The following is a 22,405-nucleotide window of genomic DNA, read 5'->3' on the forward strand; positions in this document are numbered from 1 at the left end:
TAGTGATTACTTTTACATACTTTACAAAGTGATCACCTTGATCTGACAGCATAGTTGATTGCATTATTATTATATTAATTTTTAGAGAGGAATTCTCTGGTGACCATCAATTTATTCTCTGTATCTGAGTTTGTCTGTTTTGTATTTTAGATTCCACATATAAGCAAAATCATATAGTCTTTCTCTTATTTCACTTAGCATAACCTTTAGGCCAGCCGTGGGCAAACTATGGCCCGCGGGCCGGATCCGGCCTGTCCATGTTGTCACATATAGCAAGATTTCATTCTTTTTATGATTAATATTTCATTGTATGTATGTATATCTTTATTTATTCATCTATTTATAGACACCTAGGTTACTTCCATATCTTGGCTGTCGTAAATAACGGTGCAATGGCCCTGGCCAGTGTCGCTCAGTAGGTTGGAATGTCGTCTTGTACACAAAAGGTGGTGGGTTCACTTCCAGGTCAGGACACATATCCAGGTTGCAGGTTCCCTCCCTAGTTGGGGTGCCTATGGGAGGCAACTGACCGATGTTTCTCTCCCTTCCTCTCTCTAAAAATTAATAATAATGCAATGAACGTAGGGGTGCATATATCTTTTTGCATTAGTGTTTTATTCAAATGAACACCCAGCAGTGGAAATGTTTGGCCATATGGTAGTTCTATTTCTTATTTTTTGAGGAATGAAGGGTTTGTTTTTAACAGTACTGGATAGGGAGATAGAAATTTGGGTTCACTTCCAACTCTGCTTGGCACCAATTATAGCTGTGTGACTTTAAACAGGTCACATGGCCTCTGAGCCGCATCGATAAAATGAGCTTGTATGACTCTTTAGAAGAGGTAATGTATGTGAAAGCACTTAGCAAAACTCATAATGCATAGTTACTGTGCAGAAAACATGTTCATTTCCTCTGTATTAAACTGTGCTGAGGCTATAAAATACTAAGTTGTAATAATTCCTTGATTTCCAAAGGAACTAATAATTTAATAGGGACAATAGGATAGACTCAATCTGAATAAGGATGATTGCTCTTAAGTTCCTAAAGGGCCAAACTCAGTGCAGCTCAGAGGGGTAAGAGAAAATTTCTGGCTGCAAGGAAACTTGGAAGGATTTTTTTATTTTTTAAATAATTCTTTATTGTTGAAAGTATTACATATGTTCCCTTTTTCCTCCCATTGACCCCCTTCAGCTCACCCCCTCCCCCGAAAATTGGAAGTATTAATGGAAGAAAGCACACTTGAGTTCTTTCTAAAATGTTAGGAAGATGAGATTGCACAGGTTGAGACTGGAAGACTTGGGAAATAACATGGAGATGGGTGAGTGTCTGGAAAATGTGATCTGTCCAGTTTGATCGGACTGCAGGATGTTGGGAGATAAGGATGAAAATGAGAGCTGGGAAACAGACCAGCGTTAGTCCTGGACTTTTCTTTAGGGAGGCCTCTGAGCACCTGAGGACTTGGTATTTATGCTTTGGGCAACCAGGAGTCAGAGCTAAAATATAGCCGGTGCTGTGCTGGGGCTGAATTCACCGCAAATTTGCAGTGAGGGCAGTGGGGCAAACCAGAGGTGGAAACAGCAGAGGCGGTCCTCACTTGTGGGAAGCTGTTGGGACGATAAAGGACTTGGGTTGTCGTAGTCTACATATAGCTTAGGGCCTTTAGCAAGTGATTATACACATTGGTGACCTGTACTTAAGGAAAGGGAATATATTACTTAAAACTATTTTAATGGAAAGGAGCTCTTAAATTCCGGGGCAAGGCCTGTCATGACCTGGCCTTTGGGTACGAAGAAATCAGCCACGGAGAGTATGACAGAGCTTTGCTCTAAGAGTCTGCAGCATCCTGGCAGGCACGGGACTAAGACCTGCACTTTGGTGCTGGTGGTGAATGATAAGAGAAAGACACAGGTTTGCCTGAGGGGAAATCAGTAAGACTGGGCCTGATTAAGTATAACAGATAAAGGAGAAAGTCCAGGACTAAAGTTTTGCATCTGAATGATGAAATGATAGCAGTATCAGGGAGTAAATGAATAAATGGGGAATCTTTTAAAGCCAAGAGTCATTTTGCTATTTAAAACAAATTCTGCTCAAGTCAATAATTCTATTCATGTATTTTTGTTTACAACTACATTTCTAACATTTAAATATTATGCAGCTCATTTTTTCAAATAGTAGGAAAAGTGAGAAATTCTCAATTTAAAGAAGAATCTATCCTATCTAGTAACACTTTGGAATACTAGCAAACTGTTTCTCATAACACAAGATGTAGGCAAAGCATTTCCAAAAGGCAAAAGTTCATTTCTACAAAATAAATGCTATGTAAACCGTGTAAACAAGAAATACATAAAGAAACATTAAATAAAAGATTTTACTTTTATTTAAAATAAAATGCATTTATACAGTCTTTAAACCATGGGTTATTGGACAATACTGGTAATCCACCCCTCCCTGGCACCCTTTTGGGCCATGTGAGCTAGGAATTTTTTTGACTAGCACCAATGCAGACTGTAACAGCGCAACAGACCAGAACATGGCCAGTCCAGGCATCAGAGTTAAGGACATTATGGCAAATCATGACTATATTGAAGTCATTCTTAATTTAGCAGATATTAAAACTGCACATTAATAATATTTTTAAAGCACTTAATCAATGTAAAGATGCTACATATCTACGCCATTTGCTAGTTGTGAGTAATTTTTTTTTAAAAAAAACTGTACAATTTTATAAAATTTGTGTTTGTACATTAGTTACACAAAATGCATACTTCATAGACCTTTACTTCATATTGTAATGCAAAAGTTGCATATTTTAGGCAGACAGTGAATATGCTGGTGAATACTAGTGTTGTAATACAATATGGTGTAAAAATAAAAACACAAGACAATATACATACATGCTCATTCAAGGACAAAAACAAACAAACCAAGTGTAACAGACTAACAGCATTTTCCTTCAAGGTTAAACAATGACATTAAATATCAGGCATCCTCTGTAGGCCTGATTTATTGGGGGAGGAGAGGAGTTCAAATGGCTACCAGAAGTATGATCTTAAGAACACTAGGTCAAATTAAACATACATTAAAACACATGCATTAAACATGATAAATAGACTTCATATAGTTTAAGCCCTGGATAGCTGTAAAGTAGATGGCTTGAGTTTCTTAGTTTGGCTAGCTTACATCAGTGACATTTCGTTCCTGACTTGCCCACTACTTTGGTTTTCAATTCTTGGCCCTAAGGAATGTGTGCCATATTCAAGTTCATATACTGTATCATGAGAGCAGGTTATAGTCGTGCTTGTTAGTGCACATATTAACTGGTCTGGTAAGGCAAAAAAGTTTTCATGATAAAATGATAAATTTCAAGCTTACTTTATTAAGCAGCATATAACAAACAACAGCTTTTAAAGTTAAATATTGTTATGGCCGTGGAGTTTCATTACACAGTACTTTAATTCACACCCAACCACTGGTAAGTTTGTAGAACATCTCTTCATCTAAACTCTCATTTTGGTCTTTTGCCCGTGTTGAGAGGAATATGTATCCACCAATGAATTCATGAACCACTTTGCAATCTACTTCAGTACAAATGAAGGACAATCGGACTTCATCTGCAAACTCTACAGTGACCTGGAACAAAGACAGAGAACTGTTAAGTCCCAGCAAAACTCCAGATGAGTGGGGGTCCCAGCGAAGGTCTGTTCTATTATAAAATACTTGATCCTCAAATACTCTTTTTTAATCCTAAACTAATAATGCCGGTAAGTCCAAAAGCATAAGTACAGGTTCCGAGCCTCCCTCCCACTCATGCTCTGGAAAGGAAGGCAAGGGCTTAGGTCATTCAGTTCCCAACGGTCTCTGGTGATTCGATTAATGAGACCGTCTCTCTTCACATCCTGGGAGAAAAACCTACTTCCTGTGTTTAACGTTTGCTTTAGATATTTAACCTTTAGGTATCATGTTTAAATATTTCAGAAATATGAGACTCTAATGAAGTAACAGGAATAGATGCAACAAACCCAGGGATCTTAAAACAAATGATTAATTAGTAAAAGATTCTGTTTATTTTAAATGATAGCAATGCATTGGGGCAGTATGATATATGGTAGGAGAAGTGCCAGGTTTTAGCGCCCTCAACATCTGTTTGAATCCTGATTCTCTTACTAAGTGTGTGATCGTGGACAATGACAGCCCTTAGGTCTCTACATTTTATGCCCTCATTGGGAAAGTAGGGATAATCCATCTACCTCACAAAGCTGTGCTGAGCTTCAGAAATAGGGTACAAATGTAAAACATCTAATATGCCTGGCACAATGTAGGCGTTCATTCAAGAGTAGCTGCTATTGTGAGTGAAAGGGATTTATCCATTATAGAAAGACAACCTTAAACAAGATAAGCCAATATTCCAAGCAGATCATTAAGTTCTTAGAATTTTAATAAATGAGCTAATTATGGAATAAGCAAGTTTAAGTGGGGAATGAATACCTACCCATGTTTTACACTTTAAGAAGTAAAGGTACATATAATCCTCAGAACTTATGGGGCTTTTTATTCTTACATTTACTAATTTTTTAGCAGTCTTCCAGGAATACTGTTGCAGCTTACCATTTTGATTTCCCAGTTTACATTCCACTGTTTCATGTTACTGAAACGCCAGGTTTTAATTGCGTCTCCTGTGCTGGCATCCATCCTGATTAGTCTGTTGTATGTAATTCCAATAAGATCTTCTTTTTTGCCCCCTTGGAACCTATAGCATTAAAAACGTATTAGGGGTGAGGGGACATGTTGGCCTGTGTTTCTTCCAGATGTGCACTTTAGCTCTAAAAAATAGTGCCAGTCTTATACAATTAAAAACAGAAATGCAATCATTTTGAATGTTTAATGTAAAAATTGTAAGTCTACAAAACATATTCCAATATCTTTAAATTTTACTGTAAAATAGGTTAATGGGTCTCAGTTAGTGGCTTTAAAGGTATCATTTAATTACGTGAAGTAGATTAAATAAAAAGGCACAGATTGAGGTTTACCCGTAGGTGCTCTGAGAACCACTGACCTTGCCATGAAGTGTGTGATGCCGAACTCCGGCAAGGACTGCCATGCTTGAATAAATCTCATCTTGGCTTCAATTAGACTCATCTGAGCTACATTCTGATGGGCCTCCAAAATTCTTGCTGTTATCTAAACATGATTGAACATCAACATCACCTTCACAGTAGACAGTATTGTTTCATGGCAGAGTCAAGACAAAGACTGAAAAAATTAAACTGTGCATTCCACCCCAAATCCTATGTTGCAAGAGTTGAAATTAGAAACCTACATTCGGGAATTTTAGTAAAATGACTTTTCAAAATAAACCTTGATATCTTTCTTCTTAATTTCAGTTTCCATATATCATGAAACAAAAAGTACTATTAGGAATACGAAACTGCCACTCGACACATTCCAAGGACACACATGTCTGATAACTAAAGTTTTAAATTTAGCATCAAGATATATGATCAGAATGAGAACCTAGAATACAAGTTTATAGCAGAAATATTTATTACCATAATAATTTAAAAGTTTTTCTAAAGGAATCATTAGAAAAGTTCAATTTTAATTTAAATTATACTCACTTCGGGAAGGCTACTCCCACAAGGAATGGAAGGAAATTAATACATGAGGGGAGATGGTAGCTAGGGCTTTAATATTTTTATTCTTTTTGTGGTAAATATGGAGAACTTACCAAGTCTCTTATATAGCCTGGCTGTACATGGCAATGCGAGGAAAAGAAAAAGGAAGCAGAAAGAAAAAAAGGCAATCAGAAAAAATGGCAATGAAGCAAAGAAAAAGTTGCGATAACCTGCAAACCAATATTCCAGCCAAAAACCATGCAAAAATTACTGCAGGTGGAAACCAAGCAAAGTAAATGCAAGCAGGAAAATGAGAATGAGGAAGCAGTGATTATTTCCATTTAGAATACTGAGAAACACTCCACATTATTTTAGATTGTTAAGTGTTACTAAAATTAAGGGTAGAGAAGGTTGAGGGAGAAAATTAAAAGAGCAAATACCTTTTCCCCATCATGTACCAGTTCTTACTGGTTAGGGCAAAACTAATTATTTTAGTAGCAAAATCAAAATTAATATTTTAAAGCCTTCAATATTGTCTCAGATTGAGATAACATGATCCATGCACCGCTTTTCAGACATAAGTTGAAGGCATAACATAGGTAGTGCCCATACTGTTTATTTACACAAGAAATACAAACACCTCAATTACCATCTGTTTTTTGCATCCTTTTTCCTGGAAGGGAAAATAAAGAGATGCCATACACTACACTAGGAATGGTCGCTATAAACATATTAGTCCATTGCAGTTTGGATTAACATGGATAAAGCCATGTTAATTGTCTGGGAGTCATATTCATGTGAAAATATCCATAGCAAGTTTAATATGTAGCTTTGAAGAATTCAAGTAGATTTAAATATAACAAAGGCTAGCCCAACCAGCATGGCTCAGTGGTTGAGCATCAACCTATGACCCAGGAAGTCACAGTTGGATTCCCGGTCAAGGCACACGCCCCATGTGCAGGCTCGATCCCCAGGGGGGGGCGTGCAGGAGGCAGCCAATCAATGATTCTCTCTCATCACCAGTGTTTCTCTCTCTCCCTCCTTCCCTTTCTGAAATTAATAAAAATATATTAAAAATATATACCGTATATAACAAAGGCTATACTGATGGACCCAAAGGAAAATAATGCACTTATGCCCTGGTAGGGAGGAATGACCCCAGGCCGACACACCTTCCTAACTAACTCCTAAAGGCCACTGGGTTATACAGGTTAAATAATTACTGAGGACTTTGTCCAATGACCCCGGTAAGTGATAGTAATGAAACTCCTGCCTACCAGCACTTACCAGGTGTCTGAGAGCAACATGTAAGTCTATTAGGGAAAGGAGGATGAAAAGAGAATGTGTGCCCCGCTGGTGTGGGTCAGTGGTTGAGTAGACCCATGAACCAAGGGGTCACTGGTTTGATTCCCAGTCAGGGCACGTGCCTGGGTTGCAGGCTTGATCTCCAGTGGGGAGTGTGTAGGAGGCAGCCAATTGATGTTTCTCTCTCATAGCCGATTCTCTCTCTATGCCTATTCCTTCCTCTCTCTCTAAAAATCAATAAAAACATATTTAAAAAGAATGTGCATTTGATAAGATGCCAACGTGGGAGACAGGCTAGAAGGATCCTTAACTACGACCACACACATACTGCCATCCATCCAGTGTTGGGAACATTTTAAAGTGAAAACCTATCATTTAAAAAATTTCTAAGAAAATAATACCTAACCAAAATTTGGCTGTTTTGATAACCATACTTTAAGATCCTTTCCCCTGATACTTGGTAGTGAAAATATGATTGCTAAGATATGAATTTATTCATTGCCTTTGAAGGCAAATTAATCTACTTTCTGTAACAAGTTTCTTTGCAAATAATCTTAAAATGAAATTACTAAGAATAAAAATAAGTAAATTAGTATTTGATTCATTTTGCCTTTTAATTTACAATCTACATTCCACAAAGCTCCCCAGGGCAGCATTTCCTCCATTCCTTACTACTCCCACATCGTAGGACTGTGGGATAAACAATTTCCATGTAGCTTACACAACCCCAGAAACCTAAAGAAATACTTGATTAAAACTTCCGAACATTTTAAATTTCTACTTACGTGACATTAGACTCATATGATAAGCATTATATTTAAAGTTAAGAACTATTAAGTGTTCTGGGCCTTTTCAGTAATGTTTTCAAATTATTTCTTAAAGATCAAAATGATACTAGATAAAAATATTTATTTTAAAGATCTTCACTCCCCACCCCCATCCTCCAAACTGAAGCTTTTCCTTTTATGGCAGGATGTTTGGTGTGGAGAACACTGGGGTTATCCCAAGTGAAATTCCCCTGCAAAAAACCTTTTTATGTTGTTTCCAAAGAACCATTTTCCTAAATAGCCATCCTTTTATAGTATTAATTTCCAGGAAAGGAATTCTAAACAAAGTGAGCAAAAGCAGTGAATTTCAAGGAAAATTTGCCAAATATTGCCATTTTATGCAAATCTTGGTTAGGTTTTGACTGTGAATGTTAAGAAAAGATGATGTTTAAATGTAGACTATCTCTACCTTGTAAATTTACTTCCAAAGCTGGAAAAGTCAATGTCCACAGTAAAAAGAGTCACTATAGCTTTTGGTTGGAAATGAATAAACTGCATGAATTAAGGAACACAAAGCATTAAGACCATATTTAATTCCTGTTAACAGATTGGTTTCCTCAAGTTGTTTAGAATAAATATACTCCCCACTATCCCACCTCATTATCTGTCACATTAAGTGATAAAGGTAATAGTGATCGCTTTGGCAGCACAGACACAAAAACTGGAACGATAGAGATTAGCACGGCCCCTGCACAAGGATGACATGCAAATTTGTGAAGCGTTTCATATTTAAAAAAAAAAAACATTAGAAAAAGATAAAGGTATTTTTTAAATTATCAATTTAAACTGACTGAAAGCTATTTATTTCCAATTTTATCTTCTAATCACCTGATGACATTTAGACTTCCAATTAAGACTAAAAAGTTTTGTTTAAGAGGAGAAACTAAATTTAAAGTATGTGCACAAAACTGTAAAATCAACCAGCAGAAAGCGGTAGATGGAATAAGATGAATCAAGTACCTGCTTGTTCTTGTACTTTTTTAGGTAGCGAGGGGACACCAAGCATTCAGGATTTATATCCGTTGTGATCTGCTCTGGGATTAACTGAGGATCTGGGTTTAAATGCTGCATCTTCAGAAAGGAAAGAATATTCTGAACTTCCAGGTTGTAAGAACTGTCCGCCATGGTCTTGCCCTTGGAGGCCAATCTGCAGGCTGCCATCCAGTGGGCATACTGCTTTTCCTGGTGAAAAGGAATATCGAGGTATGAGCTGGATCTCAGGATGGGTCCTTTGAGTATAAAACATAAGGATGGCTGGTTAATTCGCTAAGGAACTGGAAAACTCACATTGTCACAACGAAGCCAAATTTCATTCATGCCCTCTGCAACTGGGATCAGGAGTTTGATGTTAAATTTTTGGCCTGAAATGTTTACATCTGGGGTGACCTCACATCCTGTAAAAAAAAAAAAAAATTATTAAAATAGTTAAATTTACTTTTAAGAAATCCGAAGCCAATACAGGGATCCCTCATCTTATGGCACCATCTTATCATGTAGAATTTTGCTGTTGTGGAATCTATAAATCAGGGAGTGAATTTTTTATGCCCAGGTTTTGTTTGGATAGAGCAGAATCAGAGAGATCTAGTAGAGAGAGGTAATGGCTCAGAGGTTGTGGCCTCACAATCCACAAAACCTGACTAAGAGAAGGAAAGGGTCCTATTGAAAAGGCATTACCAAAAACCACAACTTGCCCTCCAACAAGTTTTGATATGTGCTGTTTTAATATCATTAAGTTCTTTGAATCTTAAGTTATTTGGGATTTCTAAGTTTCTAAATGTATAGGGATTTTAAAATGTCGTTCTTTAATTATTTTCTAACTTAATTGTGTTTTGGTTAGAAAAAAACCAAATCTGTTCTTAATCAAGGCCACCATTCCATGTGGCTAAATCCTATGGAAGCTAGCAATCTTTATCTTTTCTGTAGCATTTGATGCTGAGTTACTGTGTCTTTTTTGAATCAGCTTCTACTGTATATTATTTCTATAATCTTACACTTTTTTTGTTTCCTTTACAAGCTTTTATTCCTCTAATAAGCACTATCCCTTAAAAATGAGTCTTCTGCAGGTTCTGTTCTTAGCCTTCTTATATTTTAGACAGTCATTCCAATGGCTACATTTACCATTCATGCTAACTGCTACCATAGCAGTATCTGCAGCATGGATCTCTCCCATGATCCGATGGCCTACAGCTTATCTCCAAAAAGATATCCCACAAATACCTCAAATTTAATTATTATTATTTTTAATCCTCACCTGAGGACATTTTCATTGATTTTTAGAGAGGGGAAGAGAGAGAGAGGAGAGAGAGAGGAGAGAGAGAGAGAGAGAGAGAGAGAGAGAGAGAGAGAGAGAGAGAGAGAGAGAGAGAGAGAGAGAGAGAGAGAGAGAGAGAGAGAGAGAGAGAGAGAGAGAGAGAAAGAAACATCAACGTGAGAAACATCGATCAGCTGCTTCCTACAGCGCCCTCACTAGACCTGGGGACCAAACCTGCAACCCAAGTGTGTGCCCTGAGAATCATACCTGCAGCCTTTTGGTGTATGGGGGACAATGCTCCTACCAACTGAGCCACACCAGCCAGGGCAAGTACCTCAAATTTAAAATATCCCAAAATTAAACTCATCTTTCTCCCCAAACTTAGCTCGTATTTCTTCCCAATCTCAGTAACACCCTATCCACCTAACTGCACAAGTTAGAAACAAGTCCTTTCCTTCTAGCCTCTCCCAAGTCAATCACCTAGTCTATGGATTGAACTTCCTCAGTCTCTACCGAACTTGTACCCTTTCTCCATCCGTACTGATAGCATTAACTTGGATCACTAGCACTATCTGAAGTTATTCCTCTAAACTGAAGCCAATATAAATATGATGGATGCTGTCACTTCAGGTTAATTTTTCAGTGGCACTTCATTGCTGCCAGTTTAAGAAACAGTCTCCCTAACATTTTTATCCACTAATTCTTGCCAACTCCTCCTGCTTTTCCTCTCATGTTAGCAGAACCAGATTCAACAGCTGTTAGGAAGTATCCACCTCCTGATTACATTCTGCATCCCAGCTTTTCTCCAGGCACTTTTACACCAGTCTCTGCCTGGAAGACTCTACCAGCTCCCAGATCTCAGTTTTCTCTTTTGGATCCTAAGTCCAACAGCATTTCCCCTACGAAGTTTTTCCTAATTCTCTCCACCAGTCCTGAAGACTGACCGAAACAATACCCTTACCCGCTTTGACCGGTTACTTAATTTTTAAAGTACTAGTTATTGCCTCAACTGTAATTGTTTATCTCCCCAACATGCTCTAGACATCTTGAGGGCTGGGACTACTATTTGTTCTTGCTCATGTCTCCATAGTACCCAGCAGTTTGTGGCACAGGATTTCAATTCATATTTGGTAAACTGTATTTATTTTTTAAATACATTTTTATTGATTTCAGAAAGGAAGGGAGAAATAGATAGAAACATCAGTGATGAGAAAAAAAATCAGATCGGCTGCCTCCTGCATGCCCCACACTGGGGATCGAGCCCACAACCTGGACATGTGCCCTGACTGGGAACTGAACCATGACCTCCTGGTTCATAGGTTGATGCTCAACCACTGAGCCATGCCAGCTGGGCTAAACTGAAGTTTTTAGAATTTTGCATATATATCTCTCAGGGGCCTGAGAGCATCTAGTCCAACAGATTCACTTCTCAGAGGGAGATACTGAGGTCCACATCGGTTATTTTTTCCAAAACCACTGGGCTTGTTTGGTGGCAGGGCAGAGCCTGGGCCATTCGATTCTCTAGTGTTATCTTCTCAGCTTGAGGTGCTGGAAAAGTGCCCCTTTGGGAGGACTTGGGAGAGGCGGGAGGAGAACACCTTGTGAGTTGTTCTCCACACCAGGACTTGACTTTGCAGTCTTTCAGGGAGAAGGCTGAGGATATAACAGGGACAGAAAGGACAGAGGCCAGAAGACAGAGCTACTCTCTGATTCAGGAGTGGATTATCTGAGCTGATTCTGGGCAGCTCAGGAGGTGAGCAAGAAAGCTAAAATGGATTCTGAGTAACAAACACTGGTTGGGACCCAAAGTTAAACTCATGTGACTGAGAGAGAAAGGCAGTGAGACCAATGAAAAGTTTTAGAAAAATTACAGAATTCCAACACTGGGCATAGCAGTCTGCTCCCCAAGCCAAAGGTTTTCTACTTTTTTATTTTTTATTTTTTTACAATGCATGTAAATATAAAACAACAGTTCCGGTATCTACTGGGCAAATACAGATAGAGATTTGGAAATTTTGTTAACATATACTAAAAATACCCTAACGTTCAAGTGTACTAAAAAAAGAGCAGGAAAAACACATCTGTATTTTAAGTGATAAGTAAAATTATTTTGGGAATCATTTTTGTGAAATGAATTAGGGGACCTTTTTCTTTGGTGCTTTTGTCCAGGTTGCTTTACGTATAGTAAATGTACATGTAAAATGCAACCCAAAGAGTCTGGGGTGGGCTGCTAGGAATAAGCACCTCCCTGACACCACTTCAGAGCCGCCTCCAGAGGAGTGCCGCTGAACTGCAACCCAGGAGCCAGGAACCGGGAACTAGGAGCTGAGCAGCACCGGTCCAGTGCCTGCAGCTCCCCACTCCTTCCTCAGCTCTGCCTCTCAATCCTTTACTCGGCGGGGAACTCAAGGCTCATGCGAATACATCTGTTTAGAGTCCAGAAATGAGTCTGGAAAATGTATGTTAGTTTTCTGGCCTTTGTTGTAAAGAGTATGGAGCCGTGAGGAGCCAATCTACTGCCTCCTTTACCAAGCATGCCGGTGCCATGGGTGTACCGACGGTCCCCGGCTTACAATGGCTCCACTTAAAATGATTTCTTGATTTTACGATAGTGTGAAAGCAATATGCACTCAGTAGAAACTGCACTTCAAATTTGGAATTTTGATTTTTCCTGGGCTCGCGATATGCAGAATAATCAGAATGATACTCTGTCACGATGCTGGGCAGCAGCTGCAGCTCCCAGTCATATGATCACCAGCGGAAACCACCGACTGGCTGCAGTATACTATGTTGCCAGTGGTTTTTTTGTTTGTTTTGGGGGGAGTATGCACTGTGTTCTGAGCATGTTTAAGGTGGGCTAGGCTAAGCCATGATGTTCAGTAGATTAGGTGTATAAATGCATTTTCAACTTAAGGCGGGTTTATCTGAGTGGTTCTCAGGGGTATGGCTTCCTAGAGGAAGTGGTATCTGAGCTGGAAGTGAGTCAGGTGGCTTTAGCGAACAACATCACAAGTAAGAGAGGCTCATCAAGAATCGATGAGACTAGCAGGAGGCCCTACAGAGAAGTCCCAGCACGAGGCAAGCAGGTGTCCTCCAGCTGTAGAAGCAGCCGGTGAACCCGGAGTGAAAATTCTCCTTCCACCTGAACCCGGCTCCAATCAGGTGAGAGGTGAAGAAGGAGCAATGTGAAGAAACAACAGAAATAGTCTAAGATGAGAACTAAGTTAAATATATATATGTAAAAGTACGAAAGGAGCGAAGAAACTGCGGAAAAACTTTCCCTCCCAGCAAAGTGTAGGGTAGTGAATATTGGCTAATGGATATTCTACCACCAGCAGTGGTCATCTCAAGGCTTACCTCTGAGGTTCATCTGATGAGCGGGTGTGCCACTGGCTTCTTCTTTGCTCTTGTAGCAAGAAATAGATGTATCTTTAAAGGTGCACCAATACTGCTTATAACCTTTTAGGGTCAGCTTTTTTGGCCTGTGTGTCAAATAGAATGAAGAGAAAAACCACTTTTGAAATAATGTTATCAATGCTTTGTTTCAGCACCAAAGCCAGATTTTACACCTGTTGAGTCAGTTCCCTCGGCCCGTGTGTTCCAGTCAATCCTGCTGTTCCCGATTGGCCCCTTCCCTCCCAGTCCATCTCCACAGGGGGACCTCACAGATAGTGAGTGGACGGAGGAGAAAGACAGCAGGGCCAACACTCTAGTACTCCTGTCGTTGTAGCCACCTGTATCACGAGCAGGTCACATGGGAAGGATGGGAAAAGAAAGGTGAAGTAAATGTCAGGAATTGGAAATATTCTAGGTCTTGTAAGTACCCACAGGTTCCCGGTGTCTGCAGGGCTGCCTTGGAGCCTCTGAACGAGCGAGCCTACCTCACATGACTAAGTGAGGCAAGTGCTTGTGTCTCTCAGGGCTGTAGCTCAATGGTGACTTTAACTTGCCACTCCCATGTCAAATATAACCAAGAGAGGCCCTGAGTCAGGAGGACAGCAGATAAAGAAAGGTTCAGGTAGATGAAAAGGAGTATAAATGGCAAAGAAGGCGGGGGAGAGGCAGCAGCATCTGAAATCATACCCTTATTTCAGAAATGTTATGTATGTTGAGGTGTTTTATATTTAGCTACAGCAAATGTTTTATTCCATGATATTATACTTATTATATTCCACACCTCTCCTTTCCTCTGCGTTAATGCCTAGCCCTCGTGATTCTGTGGAATACGTCTAGATGGTTTAAAAGTCTAACATGCCCAGCCAGCGTGGCTCAGTGGTTGAGCATCGACCTATGAACCAGGAGGCCATGGTTTGATTCCTGGTCAGGCCATATGCCTGGGTTGTGGGCTCAATCTCAGTGTGGTGTGTGCAGGAGGCAGCTGATTCATGATTTTCTCTCATTGTTGATACTGGTTGAGATCCAAAGTTAAACTCTCTCCCTCTCCTTTCCTCTCTGAAATCAATAAAAATATATTTTAAAAAAATAAAAGTCTAGATTAGATAACATACACTGAAACCTTAATTATAAAATGTTCCATGAAAAAATGAAATAGAATTCAACAGAATCTAGGGCTCAAGGAAATAATTGACAGTAACGGTTCAATATATACTATGCTTTTGCCTAGACAAGTCGCTTTATACTATATATCACTGTACATTTCACAATCTACATGATGCAACCTAGGTTATAGTCTTTTTATTTTTTTTGCCTTAAGAAAACAACTTAATGAATATTGTGATTTTAAGTTGATAAAAATGGTTATTTCTCCTCATTATAATGCAGTGTTCTATTTGGTAAGTACTTTTACAAATTTACAGGCCAAACACAAATTTCAGTAATGTGAATATAACTATAAAACTGACATTTATCATTCATTAGTATGTGGAATCCCTCCGTTTTGCGTACTTACTTGAAAACTTTAATGTAGTCAGCAAGTTCAGGAATTGAAGTAATGTCACCCTAGGGAAAGAATTTAATCATTTTCTTATTTTTCTTCAAATGAGAAACTCTAATATTTGGTATCTGATAACAAGAACCAGCTTACTTAACAAACAAAATTACTTAAAATACAGATTACAATGATGTTAAAGATACAATTGTATTATATGGTCATATAGTACAATGGCATTTTGTCATAAAAAGCTAATAAAATATGATCAAATGGCAATTTATATAACCCACAAGAATGCATTGTTGATTCTCATGCAGCTAAAACTGTTTGTGTCTGCATTATGGAAATTTTATAAATCTTAACAGCCCAAGATAAGCGTTTCTTATATAACTAATTCCTAAGCTTAGCTTAACATTTGAAAATTTTCCTCTTCTTTTTGTAGTATTTCAAATTTGGAGGGCACTAACTGGATTTATCCATGACTTGAGATTAACTTCTCCTCTGCAGAAATGCTCTACTACTACTTGTAAGAGAATGTGCAGAGTATCAGAAGATCTGTATCTTTATTGGAGGCACAATATTAATTTTAAAAGTTTCTGAAAAATTGATGTCTGAACTCTCTAAAGCACTAAATATTTCTCTACATCCCCCAAATACTTCATGAGAAGTTAAACTGACAAAAAGGTAAGCATCATTCAAAGTAAATTAGCAGGTTAAAAGATTCACCCTACCAAAATTGTTGATGTTTTACCCCCTTCCAAAGTAATCTCCAGGTCTGAAAGGGCAGCATCGACTTCATCAACTTCTTTGTCACTGTTGTTCAAATGATTCTCTGATGTCATGATTGACAGCTTATTGATATGATACTGAAACCAGAAATGACATTTTATTTAAATGATTGTTCTAAATGTAAAACTTGAAAATTCGATTATTATCTACATCTATAGTGAATGCTTTTCATCACCTAATTTGAAAAGATAAAAGTACACAGGAACTAGAATGATAGGAAAATAAAGGGCATGGCACCCGAAATCAATGTCCTAAGTCTCCTAATATTTATCCAGAAGAATAGGGTGTTTGAGCATACTCAAATAAATTCATGGGAGGCCTAGGCCTTAGAGCAGTGATGGCGAACCTTTTGAGCTCGGCGTGTCAGCATTTTGAAAAACCCTAACTTAACTCTGGTGCCATGTCACATATAGAAATTTTTTGATATTTGCAACCATAGTAAAACAAAGATTTATATTTTTGATATTTATTTTATATATTTAAATGCCATTCAACAAAGAAAAATCAACCAAAAAAATGAGTTTGCGTGTCACCTCTGACACACGTGTCATAGGTTCGCCATCACTGCCTTAGAGTGTTAACACACCCTTCACTAAGCCCTACACAGCAGAGATTTTTTTATTTTTTAAATATATTTTATTGATTTTTTACAGAGAGGAAGGGAAAGAGATAGAGAGCTAGAAACATCGATGAGAGAGAAACATCGATCAGCCGCCTCCTGCACATCTCCCACTGGGGATGTGCCCACAACCCAAGTACATGCCCTTGACCGGAATCGAACCCAGGACCCTTCAGTCCACAGGCCGACGCTCTATCCACTGAGCCAAACCGGTTTCGGTGAGATTTTTTACTTTTTCCCCCCTACTGCACTATTTATTTCCTGAACAGGGCCTGGAACCAATAAAGACTGAATGAACAGAGTATGCAGTAGGCCATTTGTAGAAATAACATTGATTACCTTATAATCACACTATTACCCAGAGAGGGAAAGTTAGTTATCTCGATCATATTGAAAGCTAAGGCTGCACTTTCCCCCCTCCTTAATTCAATGCTGAAAATACACCCAGAGGGAGATGCTGTTTATATTGTTACATAAGAAGGATAAGACAATGTTTACCACACATAAATACTGACATATACACGAGTAGTGATAACAATCCTTTATGTAAATAGCAAAATCTTTGGGTATAGAATTACTAGTCATGATTTTAAATACACTTAGGTGAGTGACTTAGAACAACTATTACTTATCGATTACATTTTGATGTTAAACTTTACAGAGGTTTTATACAAAGGTAAACAGAGCATTAAAACACTTAATCAGTTACCTTTCAAAGCCCTAAGTAGCACTCCACATGTCTGAAGTATATTCACAGTACATAATCTATTCGTGGGAACATTTAATGAACGAATCTGAGGCCGATTATCAATGTTCCTCTGTATTCTAAGATTTAGTGACTCAGTAATGAAAAGTCTGTGGTTATGCCTTCAGTTGTGCTGAAATGAGATCCTTACAGTGGCAGTACTTTCAAGTTCACAAATCATGGAGAATAAGGTAGGCTGAGGCTCTCACAGGCAGTGGCCTCAAACGTCAGAATATATTAAGAATCATGTGGAGAGCTGGTTAAAAATGTAGATTCTTTGCTTTACTCTCAGAGATTCCGAATCAGCCAATCTGGGTTCAGCTGGAAACTGCAGTTTTCTTAAGTGCCTTAGGTGATTCTGATGCAAAAGTTCTTCGATTAAATGCTTTAAAAACAAAGTGGTGCCCTGATCGGGTGGTGCAGTTGGCTGGAGCATCATCCCCTGCCATCAAAAGGTTGCAGGTTTGATCCCTGGTCGGGGAGTGTGTGGGAGGCAGCTGATGTTTCTCTCTCTCCCTTGTTCTCTCTAAATACCAGTGTTGTGTTCTTTTAAAACTAGTGTTATTAACTACTTCATTTTTTATCCATAGTTTCTTACTTGAATTACTTTTTCTTTTTACTACTGCCAATTTTACACCACAAGGAACCAGAAACCCCAAAGACAGAATCGTTCAGAATGTGGGCTATGTGTGAAATAAAAAACAGCAGGCCTCTCTTTGCCATACTTTCAAAGTTTCCCCCTTCTGATACTGGATGGCTATCTCGAGCCTTCAGGTCAGTCTCTGGGAAGGCATCTAACAACTCAAGGATTTGTAATATTAAATTCTCTCATTAAATCTAGATTCTAAAATGGCCCAGGAGAGCTGTGCTTTGGGACATTCAGTTTCCATGAATTAAAATCTATGGTTTCTGAGGTGTTTTTTCGTACACTAAAATGGAATATCGCCTGTACACTGGCTTAGGAAAGCTGCAGAATAATCCCATTTCTGTGACAATATGTCTAGGAATACTCATTCAACAAATATTTCTTGAGCACCTACTATAATCCAAACACTAATAATATGTTGGCTTTTAAAAAAGAATGCATTATCTATATATATAAAAGCCTAAGCAACCGAACGACCGTTTGCTATGATGCACAATGACCACCAGGGGGGCAGACGCTCAATGCAGGAGCTGCCCTCTGGTGGTCAGTGCACTCCCACAGCCAACCTCCCGTGGCCCCTCCCCCCACAGGCCCTGATTGGCCCCAATGGGGTGGGCCAGCCAACCTCCCACCACCCCCTCCCGCCCCCAGGCCGACCCCGATTGGCCCGATGGGGCCTGGGTGAGATGCCCCAATCGCCAGCCAGGCCGAGGGACCCCACCTGTGCATGAATTCATGCACTGGGCCTCTACTTTTTACAATAAAAAGACTAAAAGGAAATACGACAAAAAAATAAAATAATTGTGGATTTCCCCGTATATTTTACATGTATTATTATTCTGTCATTGACAAAATCCTCACTAAAAAATTACAAGCCCACATTCTAAGCGAGAAAGATGTAGGTAGAAAGTCATAACCAAGTGAGGGACTTTCAAAATAAAATTGCTCCAGAATTTAATTCAAGAAATTCTTCAGACAGTCTGAATCACATCCAAAGGCACAACAGAAAAGTCTTAACTACTCTCTAGAAAATATCTGATTAAACTAATTCTTTTGTCATCACAGATTTTCCTTTTCTGGGCTTCATTTCCATTGTCTTCTTTCATCATGTAAACTAAGAAGAAATTAGCTGATCTTCCTCTCTAACGAGCAATTTTTGAGTCTTCACTAGAAAACTTTTCTAAGTGCATAGAAGCATTTGGGACATTGAGAGCATTTTTGTATTCTAAGGGGAAAAATCATAGTGAAAACGTTTCGTAACGGAATACAATTTTGATTACTGCATTAATCAGTACTTCAGGTGAAACCAGAATTCCACCATATCTAAGAACATTTACTGAAGCCTTACTCAGGTACCAGAAATATAAGAAAGATTAATCTAGTGGTTAATCTGACCTCAGTGCCTCTATGAATGCTGATTTGTGGATGCCACACTAAAGTTATTTTATCAAAGGGAGTTGCAGTGATGAAGTGGACATTTTTTAAATAAACCCTACTGTAATTAGGAAGCAGGTGGTGTGCAAGCACTACATTCAGAAAAACACTGGTTTAATCTGCCTACTTACTCTTAAGGATCATGACTCTAAATACTTACTGATATTTATGTTTAGCTTCACTAGTTTTTAAATTTTTATCTTCTTAAAAGGTATTTCTACCATAGCCCACTTTATAAATATTGTCATCTCCAATTGTTTATGAACTTACGCAAGTAAGCTTTCAGAAATCTGACTTTCACTATAAAAATCTGACTTTTTTCCCCAAGGAAAACTGGATAGTTAATATACATCTGGGGTGTTGGAGGATAACTGTTCTTCTACAGGATGCAGAAAAGTAACTATTACGTATACCACTAAACTCTTATATAGAATTAAATATTAAACAAAATTCATATATTTATTTTGCCTTCCTAAGAGTCTATCACTTTCTACATAGTAAAAAGTAAATACTATTAAAATGCTACTGGATTAATATGCCACTTGACTATTTAAAAGTAATCGTCGATCCTTTCCCCCACAAATGTCCCATTCACCAATACTCTTCACTACCTGCAAAGCTGCAAACATCATCATTTCTTCTTCTGTGCACTCAATTTCTTCTAGGAGAATAGCCCATTTGGCCTGCTCATATAGCTGATTGATTCTGATTGCATCGTACTGCAGCAAAAGAGACACAATTCTTTTATAATATATCACTTTTAACATTCAAAAGTTTGAAAACTCTGAATATTCACTTTAAAGCTTTACAAGAAAAATTTAATGTATTTTCTTTTCTGGGATTTTATTCACTATCAAATATGCAATAATAAGAAAGAAATATACCTATAGGATTAGAGAATATATCTGCATCTAATTTTGCATTAAAAATGGCAATGAAATATGTCAAAAGATTATTATTCAATATTAAAAATAGATTCTGTATGGTATTTTCCAGGGAAATAACCATTAGATATTACATTCCTTAACAAAATCTAACTTGAAGACATTAAAGGTAAGAATTGATTGCTCTTCCGTATTATTATTGCAACTTGACATACTAAAATATCATAATCAGAGTAAATTAATTATTTCAGGAACATCTTGCTCACTGTGGAAGAGCATAACCAGACAAAATGGTGGGTCCTTGGAAACAGTTATTATTTTAAAATCCAAAATAGAGGGTACATATATGGACTTGTAGAAAAGATTTACCTACGTTACTGATTCTATTTAGTTAATAAAAATTAATAGTAATGTATTGATACAATCTTAGAATGTTAACAAAATACATAATCCCTTTCTTGCCTCCAGCAAATGTACTTAATGTCTCCAAAATTTTGATTTTACTAAAATTAGGTATGTTATGCCCTGAAAAGGGACTACAAAGATTTTTTATAGTTCTATATTTTTTACTGTTATACAATGCATTATTTAAGCACTTAATAAAAATGATAACAATATACATTAAAATCTAGACTTATAATCTAGGCATAAAAAGGATGAGAAGGTAGGCAAGAGACTCCCTGCCCCGGATGATAGGGAAACAAAAGATCTAAATCTCTGTGCCATGTCTTTTCTGGGGTAAAATACTCCATATTTTCATGGTAAATTTAAATCTTATCAGGAAAACAAAGTACTTCAGTAGCAATCAGTAAGTAAAAATATATTACAATGTTTGGTTATAAGACAGAAAGACACACAGACTTAAATAACAATTTTTTTTAAGCAACATCTTTGGGTATATAATTAGAAATCAAAGTAATTGAAAAGGTTATCTTTCAGAAATGTTTCTTTTACCTAAAGTGCACTTTAAGAGAGCTATGTAAAAAAATCCAAAAACAAACTTTACCAATTCTGTTTCTTTTACTAAATTAGTGCCCTTAAAATACAAATCAACCAAAAATTCAATTATCTTAAAAAAATTTACTTATACTTTCAACCTACTAAAACAATACATTTATTTAAAATACAGATGCCTTTGTCTAATCCTTTGGGTTTTCACAATTCAAGATTTGCTATTTACAAACATTCCCTTATCCCACCAACTTCCAAAAAACAAGCATCCAAATGAGTAAAACAAAAAGGAAAAAGAAATTCCTCTAAACCCTAGGTACCTTTGGATTCAAATCAAAAAAGCTGTAATACTTGAATCGGAGTAGCAAGGCCTCATTTTCCTTCACATCCTGTTCCATGAGAGATCTCGAGGAATCCAGCCACCTGGACAGTTAACAAGGGCAGCGGAACAAAGCACGACACTTTCAGTAAACCATTTCTCCCTCTAATTGGATAAAGAAATTCTTCAATCGTATGTATATTTTAAAACTTACCCTTGGTTGATTTTTGCTTTGTCAAGAAGAGCCTGAGGCTTGAACATTTTTGCCAAGATCTCTGGTGATGTGATTGGCTGACTGACAGCAAGTATGCCAGGGTTGCCTTCTGACAAAGCACTGTCACCGAACCACGCAGAAGTCGGTGACAAGGGGCTTCCATCATGAGCATCGTAAGTGGGGGTCATTGTTTTACTATAAAGTCCTGGGCTTGAATATATACTTCCTAATAAACAACATGAAAAATAGGTAGTAAGTAGGAAGTACAGAATCCTAGTTTTCAATAACACATGCTATAATGGTCAGAAAGCTTAGTACATTACTTTACCTGTCTTGAAAACATGTAAAATTAACTTTAACACTCTACTTGTGTAACATTAGATCATATAATATCAAGGCCAAATGAATATAATTAATTAAGTTGAGGGAAATTCTGGGGGGAAAAATCAGTTTAAGAGAATTAGAAGGCAAGTTAAAGATATAGCTAAAGCAGACCAACGTGTTTTCTGTTTTTAATTGTGGCAAGGCTCACCTTTCAGAGGGCCAATGTAAAGAACATCAGTGCCTATAGGAAAGGAAAGAAAGGAATTCAGAAGGTAAAGGAAAGGCAACAATAGAAGACAGAAACAAAAGAATGAAAATGAAAAGGAAATGGGAAAAAGAAAAAACAGATTTTTCCTAGCTGCGAATCAAAACCTGAAGTACATATTTCAAGTGGATTTGAGAGTAAAGAACCTTAGAAAATAAAACCTAAGTACAGTAAGTTTTCTGTCTAATTCCAAAACATGAAGCTGTGCTCTGGTCAAGTGTCTAGTAACAAACATGCCCATGTTTATCACCCTTTGAAATCCATACCCTGTTTTAAGGCAGCTCAATGTAAGTGAATTAATTCACATAAATAATTGTAGGTTAATGTTT

General features: G+C 37.8%; 1 protein-coding gene and 1 non-coding gene across 7 annotated transcripts in view; one reads left to right on the forward strand and one right to left on the reverse strand.

Annotated features, from left to right (window-relative positions):
* Positions 1 to 2,359: 2,359 nt before the first annotated feature.
* FERMT2 (fermitin family member 2) overlaps positions 2,360 to 22,405 on the reverse strand; it is a 68,914-nt gene continuing 48,868 nt past the window's right edge. Inside the window, exons 5-18 of one of the 6 annotated variants that reach the window (XM_036307295.1) lie at positions 22,020 to 22,052; positions 21,488 to 21,713; positions 21,275 to 21,377; positions 19,731 to 19,838; positions 15,618 to 15,752; positions 14,905 to 14,954; positions 13,353 to 13,477; positions 9,032 to 9,138; positions 8,705 to 8,926; positions 6,262 to 6,285; positions 5,726 to 5,746; positions 5,054 to 5,178; positions 4,606 to 4,747; positions 2,360 to 3,630 (exon numbers count right to left, since the gene is read on the reverse strand). In XM_036307295.1, coding sequence (XP_036163188.1) covers positions 3,457 to 3,630; positions 4,606 to 4,747; positions 5,054 to 5,178; positions 5,726 to 5,746; positions 6,262 to 6,285; positions 8,705 to 8,926; positions 9,032 to 9,138; positions 13,353 to 13,477; positions 14,905 to 14,954; positions 15,618 to 15,752; positions 19,731 to 19,838; positions 21,275 to 21,377; positions 21,488 to 21,713; positions 22,020 to 22,052 — 1,595 coding nt within the window. In that variant the 3' untranslated portion in view covers positions 2,360 to 3,456. The remainder of the gene's footprint in view (positions 3,631 to 4,605; positions 4,748 to 5,053; positions 5,179 to 5,725; positions 5,747 to 6,261; positions 6,286 to 8,704; positions 8,927 to 9,031; positions 9,139 to 13,352; positions 13,478 to 14,904; positions 14,955 to 15,617; positions 15,753 to 19,730; positions 19,839 to 21,274; positions 21,378 to 21,487; positions 21,714 to 22,019; positions 22,053 to 22,405) is intronic. The other 5 variants (XM_036307305.1, XM_036307313.1, XM_036307328.1 and 2 more) reach the window with 5 other exon arrangements.
* On the forward strand, positions 8,376 to 8,477 carry LOC118661396. Its single transcript, XR_004969324.1, has one exon. It is a non-coding gene; the product is annotated as a U6 spliceosomal RNA (small nuclear RNA).

This window comes from Myotis myotis, unplaced genomic scaffold, assembly GCF_014108235.1.
Source record: "Myotis myotis isolate mMyoMyo1 unplaced genomic scaffold, mMyoMyo1.p scaffold_m19_p_1, whole genome shotgun sequence".
In the NCBI taxonomy this organism is placed as follows: Eukaryota; Metazoa; Chordata; class Mammalia; order Chiroptera; family Vespertilionidae; genus Myotis; species Myotis myotis.